Source organism: Sesamum indicum, linkage group LG2, assembly GCF_000512975.1.
Source record: "Sesamum indicum cultivar Zhongzhi No. 13 linkage group LG2, S_indicum_v1.0, whole genome shotgun sequence".
In the NCBI taxonomy this organism is placed as follows: domain Eukaryota; kingdom Viridiplantae; phylum Streptophyta; class Magnoliopsida; order Lamiales; family Pedaliaceae; genus Sesamum; species Sesamum indicum.
Window position 1 is genome coordinate 10,541,639 of NC_026146.1, and position 9,647 is coordinate 10,551,285.

Genomic DNA, 9,647 nt, shown 5'->3' on the forward strand with positions numbered 1-9,647 from the left:
TCAGTTTTACTATTTAATTTATGTATTTATTTATTTGAGATTTTTTCTTTCTCGTGATTTATGTCATGTTTCCATTACCGTACATTACTTGCATATTCTTTATTCGTATCGGCCATGTTAGCTGACAATAAATCGTGATCAAGTGGATTCTTGTAGATTTTATGAAATTGTTACAAAAATAATGTCAATGACTTGCCTGTCGATCATGCTAGGCCTGGAAACGCGCCATATTATTTAGAGTTGATGGATGAGGTCGGATTCTTCAACTATTTGAGATAGGATGATGTGTTTTAATTAACCATTTCCTAGATTTTCTTGTTCAATATGTTATGCTTCTTACTTGTAAATAATCAGTGTGCATCTACTGTGCCAGGTTCGTATTTACCTCAAGTCGTCAAACCAAGGAAAGAGGAAAGAAACCTCAGCAGTAAAAATAAACTGCCTCTTGACAATCCTATGATCATGTTCTCTCATTAGCATTTAGCACTATCACAATCCTAGAATTTCACTTGTCTTGACAGATACTGTTCTTCCTGTGAGGACTTGATAATTGATCATCATTTTCTGCCAATAGCCCGCGGGGGGAAGTGGACCTGGGTAAGATAACCCTTTGGATGCATGCATGATTCACACTCTCATATTTCACCTGTAACATTGGAAAAAATTACTAGTTTGTAGATGACAAAAAAACTACAATTTTTCGGTGAGCAAAAAGTGGCTCCTGTTCTGATGAAGTTAATCAATCACCAAGCATAACATCATGATTCTGGAAAATTGGGATTGTCTCTAAGGCCAGTGCATCCTGTAGTGGCTGCTCCTCTAGATACAACACATAAAGGTGAATTTATGAGGTTAACCAAAGACAACAAAAGTTAAACAGACTACTGTGCTAAAAACATAGAATTATCACGATCTCTTCCAATTGCAAAAAAACTTAAATAACTATTGACAAAATAACAGAGCTAATTCGGAAATCTCATCCCACCTTTCTAACTTCCCCATAAATAGTCCTTGATAATAATGGAAGTAGATTAAGTATTCCTCAACAAACTACTAACGAAGAGCAAACTTGGTCGCTCTCACTTTATCATTTAGCATGATGGGTTCTTAATGTTATATGGTTATGTGATGTACAATAAAAGAACAAGTTTAATTATTTACCTACTGCCAACAAAATACACATTTATCCTGCACACTCCAGAAAAATTACTAGAATAACTAACTATTAGAAGGTCCTCGAGTATTTCCTAATTTCATACATTATCGAAGAAATGGAAACCAAATCCTTGTTCAAAGCAGACCCTCCAGCAATTCTCTTCATGCAATCTGAAAGCCTGGTATAATAAAGCAATAGCTGAGTCAATGCAGCTCTCAGGATTTCCATACCACAGAGGAAGTTACTAAAGGAAGTAATGACATCATTGTGCATCAGCTCTATGGCAGCTTTCCATCTGCTGGCAAAGTCCTTGACAATACGCTCAACTTCAGTCACGGTGATTGGACGCTCAGAACTAGAACTTGGGTCCTCAGCTAACAAAACAAGGAAGAAAATCAGCTGATTGCTTGAGAAGCATAAACATAAATTTACAGATGAGTGAAATTTCAAAATATACGGCACACTTACAGGCTCTAGTCTTTACAAACTTGATTAGATCACTGAAGTGCTCCACAAGAAGTTCCTCCTGCATTAAAAATTCATCACCCATAAATCCAACAGATTTTACATGATGCCACTTAAGGTTAGTTTATATCCAAGCCAATTTTCCTAGCAAACAGAGCACTTCCATTAGCTCCATTACTCATCAGGAAATTTATGGAACACATTTTGCTTAATGTCATGCTACTCTTGTCCAAATGGAGAACTCTTTAAACTAGAACAAAGATTTTGAAATATTGGTATTATCAACAAAAAAAGAATAATAATAATAATAATAACAATAACAGTGCTCCACGGACATAAATGAACATTTTTCTCAAGAGGTAACTGAACAGCAGAATAAATGAACTGAAACTGTCCAGCTACAATTTGATAAAATTGACTTTTTTCAGCTCAAGTAGAGTTAAGAAGATCCATCATGGTTACCACATAAATGGTCGTATTGCTTTTCAGCAACTCTTCAAAGTACATTTGGATTTTCCCCCCCTCAGGACCAGCTTCCTGAAACATACACGAAGCACAAACAGGATGCATGCTGTGATACACAGAAAAATATATGAAGCATCTATGTATTTGACAAGTGTGCATGTGTGATTTATATCGAGTGATGATGCCAAAATCTTATTTTCCCGTCCTTTTCTTTTTTTTAATTACAGCAGCCCATGTTACAGCCCCATTCTCCACTGTCTATGTGCATAGACATGCCTCTTTTATCAGTGTGCTTAAGATGCAGCTCAATCAGCTAAAAAGTCCGCGATTCACTTCATCTTTTGCATCCTCCTTTAATTAAGTACCAGAATTACCTTTAATACGGCAATTGTCATGTCATAGTTATTTATCAAAAATACTGTCTGCAACTTTGGTTTCTGGAACAATTTGGCAAGCTTGACAAGCAGATCATCTATGGCCATTCGCAATCTTTCCAAGTTGAGTTCAAGCTGTGAAACGTAGTTACCTCATCATTAACAATGATGATGCAAGTCCAATCATCAATGTAACAGTTAGCAAGGACTCAAAGCTAAGAGCGATGTTGTATCTCTAACCTGACCATCTCCATAATCAACATTAAGCTGAATTAGAGAAGCTGAAAATTCAGCATAGCGCCTCATGACATAATGTGGATGTACATCATCTTCCCACAAAGTCCGGACATTGGCATTTCGCAGGCTGTTGAGGTGCATGTCAAATACCATCTTAAACCGTGGCCATAAAGAAATGTTTACCTGCTCAGATTCATTAGAGAATGTGTCGATATATTTATACCAAATGATTATTTCAAGTTATGCACCATGATAAAATCATATTCAGCTTCTACACAAAAGACTTCAAAGCAATTAAAATTGGTTTTTTAGAATAAAAACATTTGCATGGAGTTAAAGATGAGCTTAAAGCTTAAAATGATGCCCTAAAGCCATTCGTTTGTATAAGCACAAACCACGCATGCAGGGAGAACCACAGGCAGAGATCCATCATGCAGGTGTTGTTATGCCACATATGCACTTAGTAAAGATTATACATACCTTATCCAAATACGAATCTAGACATGGTATTCGACGCCGAGACATTATAAGCTGAGGAAAACATATATATTAAACTCAGAAGGACAAAACTGCAAACGGAATCAAAATAAAGATTCACCATGCAAGTACACATAATATGCATACAGATGAGGATTTAAGGATAGAACTTGAAAGCCATATTCAGATGTATGATACCATACTTTTGTATGAGGCATTTATAAAGCATTCACCCCCATAAGTAGTATCTACTAATTGGGAGAGAGGGAGAGAGAGCTACCTACTTCCACTCAAGTCCAGACACTTAAGAGGCGCTAGATAACATGCTAAACCAAAAAAACAAAAAAGTAACAAGATAAACTTGCAAGATATTTGGCTTGGTTTCGAGAATCTAATGATTAATGATATGTACTAGATCCATCATTACCAGCAACAACTGCCGTCACTGAAGGAAAAGAAATACTTAGAAAAAGGCAAAAATTTTGCTTGAGAAAGAAAAAAGAAACTTGATTTCATACAAATGGAAGGAATTATTTCAGGAAGGATTGAGAAAAACTGGATTAAGATTATACAGCTGCTATGATCTGTTTGGAAATGAAATTCAAATTAAAACAGCCACTGTTATCGGTCCAGCATGTTACCTGGTGCTGGTATATAATGCGAATCATGAGCATCAGACCTATTGCATCAAAACAATTTGGAAGAATTGTATTTAGATGCTCGTCAACTACTGAAAAAGGACCTGACAATTCAGCAAATGAAGTGTTTCAATATCATTATCATGGATCACTTAATTTGTGTATCATTAGAAACAAATTATGTGCCCTGGGAAAGAGATTGATGCTGTCAAGAGAAAAGGTTCATTGCCATCACTCATCAAGATATACAATATTACTTTATGGACAATGGTTATTGGTAAAATTAAAGATTTAAGATCAGTTACGTTGCATATACCTGCAAATATGTCATAAAACATAGACTGTTCTCCAAAAAATTCATTGCAGAAAAGATATCTGAAAGTAAATACCAAGTAAGATCAAGATATTGAATAGAATCGATACTGTTATAAAAAGTAAAACACTACTAAAATTCACCAAAAGGAGTGTGATATACTCTGAGGCAGCAGTATCCATTAGCAGCTTGTGCAAGCTCCTGAAAAGGACTTCGTAAGGATACTTTTTAGAGCTGGCTTCAGCTATATGAGGAATCAATGCTGACTCATCAATTTCCTGCAGGCACATAAGAGAACAGTCAAATTACTTATGCTGGGGAAAGCCGGACAAGAATAAACTATTTCTAGTCAAAATTATAAAATCAGCTTCTTTCATTATAGACAGAAGTTGATTGTGGTAACACAAAACAACACTGGTGGCATGAAATAAGGGGTGAAGGCTTAAACAATAAGAGGTGATCTACTGGGTGTCACATCAAAGGCATCATTTTCTATTATGTTTCCTCCCACTGGCTTTAAGAAAATTGCGGTCCAAACCTTTTCCAGCTTCCTAGTGGCTTTCGCCTTTTGCAGTCCATTCTGCCCCAGTTGATTCTTAGCTCAGGTTACATAAGGTGCACAATGTAGATTAAGTTAACTGCAAAAGGATGGGTAAAATGACAATAAACAATGTGCTATTTGTCGCCAATGGTTTTGACTTGCATACTTTTTCCCTTGGGTAGAACTGGGTCTAAACTGCCACATTCAATATAAGCAAGCATTTGCTTGACTGAAAAAGTAAAAGGAATCGAGATGGAAGCCATCACTGCTCAGACAAGATATTTCTCATTCAACAAATGTTTCCATATAGCCTGAGATATATGAATTGATGCCATCCCTATAACTGAAATTCATATTCATTCTCCTATGAGGAAATGAGACAAATTGTGGTACATAAACGTAAAAGCCTGAAATTTACAGCGCATTTAATTATGAGCAATCATAGAACTTAAGGGACCTAGAATAAGATAACATGGAACAGTCTCACCATAGCATCCCAAATTTGGATCTCTAATAAATATATTACAAATCCTGCGCAGCACTCAAGCAGATATGATGGAGCAGTCTCGAATTTGTAAGACATCTCTTATAAAGACCTCAACAAGGACCATTGAAGCACACATCCTATATATCAAGAGAAACTTATGAGGACTGTTTATTCCCTATAGTTCCATATTGATCGAGTAAACTAAACTATCCAAATCCAATGTGGTTTATGTTTATGGCTGAAAGCAGCAATATGTGTGTTAAACTAATTCAAATGTACAGTCGGAAAATTAAAACAAAAAAATGCGGAGGTCTTTTATACTCATGAACATCGAAAAGCATCCCCAAGAAAATAACTGAATAAAGATAAAAGAGAATATGGATTTGTGTTCTCTTGGTTAATGAGAGAAAGATGACAAAGAGGAAAATTGGAAAAAAGAAAGAGCTGCAGATATTAAAGGAAAAAATACACCAAGGTCAATTCACCCAAGATAAAGAATTACATTGGATAAATTCCATCTACACGCCCTAACCTATGCTCTATTTCCAGAATCACCCCTGCCTTTTGGAAATTAGGCATACACTCACCAAAAGCGTTAACATCATTTACACGAACCACCCCTACTTTTTTTGAAAAAATTATACTTACACCTCTAAAAACGTCATCATCATTACACAACTACCCCTGCTTGCCCTTGCTTAGCTGCCAGGGTGGTTTCTATAACAACATAAAACACGTGTGATTTGTATGAGTAGACCATAAATTAGGAGTAAATGTAACTATCCCTTAGTTTAATAAGACATGTTTGCTACGCATTGAAAACAACTAGTTAGGATAATGTGCTACGTTAAGCATATACACACCTTGAGAATGTTTATCCTTTCTCCCAAAGCAAAAACAGCAGAACGGTTTTTCAAAGGTTCCCTTCCTCTCGAGAAAAGACTAGTGCTTCTGGTGTCAATACCAATCAAATCACTGGATGTTGCAATATCTAGTTGCAACTTCTCTAGGGCTTGAATATAAGCTCGGATTTTTGAACTTAGAACCTGCAAAAAAGTAGCAACTGAATTTATGAGAATATGGTCTCCCACAGAGGAGGCTAACTACCATAAGAGAAGAAAAAGGAGATGAGCCTTTCATGACATTAGTAAAAGAAAGATCCAACAAGTGCCAAAGAAGGCCAAGATCCGGTAAGACAATTAATGATATATGTGGCACATCAGTCCTACTTGACGTAAGATACACTAATAAAGAATTGCAAATCACTTCAACCATGCACCTTAAGGTTTTGCAGAGCCAGTTAGCAAATCTTCCAATTGTTTCTATACTTCAAAATCTATTCGCATGCTGTTGGGGTAAGCAACACAAGCATTTAGAAGAGCCACATAGCCACCTTCTAACCAATGATAATTGAAAATTGCAGCAGAGCTTAAAACTGAAGTACGAGAAATGAAGACACAAGGTAATCAACTAATTTTGCCAATAAAATATAGAAATAAGACAGATTTGACAAGAAAATATAGAAAAGAGGCAAATGTATAGCACAATGAATGTTGTTTGATTTTAACTTTAAGTGGGGTGAGGAGGAAATGTAGTTTCCAGTGTGAATATTCTGATAATTAACAATCATAAACGTCAATGAGAAGCCAGTTCACACAAATGGTGTAAATAAAAGCTGTGGAAGGTAGAAGATGCAGCGCATTTGCGAAGTACATCAAAATAAATTTCCACAACCACTTAAAGAAAGTGACAGACCTCGGGAATGTAGTAAACATTGACCAATCAACTACTAATCTAGGTTTTGTGAATCAACATAATGCATTTTACCTTATTCATGGTGTCAATATATGCAGCTCGAACCTCAAGATAGACCTCATTTCCGTGCTCCTTAAGAAACAAAATTACATATCTGCACATGCATCAAAATATATCAAGTGTTATATCTGATGTACTATTTACAAAAACCACAAAGTCAGGCCTGTGTTCACGATACATTTGCACATTGAACACAACAGTATTACTAACCAATAAGAGACAATGAAGTACTTCAACCACCCAACCAAGCATGCAGCACCTTTTAATATTTTTCAAGTGCAAGATAAAATTCTTACCTGCTCAGGAAATAAAGATTCAAAAATTGCTAGCCAAATTATTCTGGATCCATTATCTCCACAAACAAAGAATTCGTTTTCCAAATATAAATTATGGTGTTGACCTAGGAAACATTTGCTGCATATAATCTGCATATAGTTGATGTAATACCTCATCCATGTAATGTGGAGACTTAATTTGATGGGGCCTAGCCCCCAATCTAACTGCATCTAATTTAAGCCCTAACCATTATAACACCTAAATCACACCTTTAACAATCAACCTGGTAAAGAGAAAGAATATAGATACACACACACTTGCACGCATATAAGCACGGCAAAAGAATGGCAAATCGTTTCTATCTGGTAATATCTCATCATGCATAGAAGCATTTCTCGAAGTTCTATGTAATACAACTTACTTGTATTTGAGAAGAACATTTTGTTGAAGGATCTGGACATTTGTCTTGGGTTTCCTTAATGCATTAAGTTTTTGAACAATGAAGTCAAATACCTTTAGCAAGGGGCACAAAAGAAAAACGATTAAGTAAAGGTATATATCAAAGAATTACCTAATTTTCAAGCAATTAATCATATAATGGCTAATCCAAACAGCATGATATATTTACAGATAAAGATCAAATTGCAATGACTTTGCCGCAAACTTGCTGTGATGCAGAAGACGAAATCAGCATAAATCTTTCAAAGGCTTCTAAATTCCCCATATAGAAAGTCATAATGAAGTTTCCATGGGCATACTCATCTAGAGAAAAAAAAAAGCACTTGCTATCAAATCTAAAAAGGTCAGCTTGCAAGAACTCATAATGTTAATATCTATGCTGGCAGCCAAAAATGCACTCTTCCAGTTATATTTGTCTTTGCCAATCCATGGATGAAACTTCATTTCTGTCTGAATAAAGTTTCCTCAGGCTGGTTTGTCGCTTCCAACAGTGTAAAATACACCATAAGCACACCAGGGACACCAACCCCCAGCGTAAAACACATGCCTGCTTCCTTTAGAACTGTATGCTTGTCTTCCTGCAACAAAGGCGAGCATACAGTTCTAAAGGAAGACGAGTTTGGAAGAAAAGGTGCTACATGAGGAAGCATGCAAATTATTCACACAGGAAATTCCCATGATATATAACTCCAGGTAAAAATGCCACAAACTTCTGAAAATTCACCAGAGTTGGTAGTGTATTGATTGTACTTAAGACCAATTGACATATAGTATCTTAGTGCATTTTAGCCTCTCCAATGTCTGAACATTCTTGGCAATCAGCAAAGCCAGGAGGAACAAACAAACTTAGAAAGTAAAATCCATGACTATGCAGAATACAAGTGACAAATGAATGCTAAACTAGATCAATTCCCCTTTCCAATGTTGATGTTTATTTTTGTACATACCTTTGAAACTGCTTTTTGTCGAAGCTTTTCAAGTTCAGGCTGAACATCATTTAAGGCTTTGGAAGTCTTCACCATGGTATCAGTTTCAACAAACTTCAGCTTTTTACTGAGAATCTCAAGGGTTCTCATGTATTCCTCATTCACCTGAAGTTATTAAACAAAATACCAGCTCACTAACCATGACGTAATGCAATAAGGTAATTTGTTAAACCATCCAGCACCATTGGCCGCAGGTTGAGAATTGAAATATATGGGAAAAGCCTAATGTAATATCTATCAGTAATTAGTAGCATGATTTCCAACCACAGTAAGATAATGTGCCTAGAATTATGGTATAAGTTACAGAAAGAAAACATATCGACAGGGGAGATATAGAACTAAAACATTCTAAGTCTTAAAGAAACAGACACAGCTCCAAGCATTAGAGAATAAAGCCCTAAGGCCTAAGCATAAGATAGGAAAGGCTGGCTCAAGAACCATGCATGAGATTTTCATCTCACACCTCCTCCATCCTATTCTTTCTGGAAAAGTGTAAGATTCTATTCATCTGGAAGTCTATACAACAACATGCAGGCCAGATTGATTTCATTCATGTCTGGCTTATTTTGTCATTGATTTATTTGAGTTCTATTGAGGACCATTAGTGAAGTTTTGCCAATTTTTGAGTTATTATGAGACTTGAGCAAATTCAGGTAAATTGATTCTTACCTCTCTCTACTTCTATTTCCAGATAGCAATTTAATATATTTTATCGTTTCAAGGGTTCATTGTCATCCAATCAGAGGTTTCAGATTTCTGATAAAACTTTATATTTAAGAACAATCAGTTCTTTAAGAAAAATAGGTAAACACTATTTGTCATGTGTGCAAATTGTATTTTTGAATTGTTTTGTAATTACATGGACATATATGTTTTCTTTTCGAGCTCTCAAATTTGACTATGATTTCTTGGGGTCTCTATGTAATTGTTGGCTAGGGAACAAGTTCCAACCATTGTA

General features: G+C 35.8%; 1 protein-coding gene across 1 annotated transcript in view; it reads right to left on the reverse strand.

Moving 5' to 3' along the window:
- LOC105155727 (vacuolar protein sorting-associated protein 52 A-like) overlaps positions 987-9,647 on the reverse strand; it is a 12,551-nt gene continuing 3,890 nt past the window's right edge. Inside the window, 13 exon segments of the mRNA XM_020691985.1 lie at positions 987-1,612; positions 1,614-1,682; positions 2,084-2,158; positions 2,461-2,595; positions 2,701-2,880; positions 3,178-3,228; positions 3,816-3,916; positions 4,129-4,187; positions 4,288-4,403; positions 6,017-6,199; positions 6,981-7,062; positions 7,666-7,757; positions 8,651-8,794. Coding sequence (XP_020547644.1) covers positions 1,226-1,612; positions 1,614-1,682; positions 2,084-2,158; positions 2,461-2,595; positions 2,701-2,880; positions 3,178-3,228; positions 3,816-3,916; positions 4,129-4,187; positions 4,288-4,403; positions 6,017-6,199; positions 6,981-7,062; positions 7,666-7,757; positions 8,651-8,794 — 1,674 coding nt within the window. The 3' untranslated portion in view covers positions 987-1,225.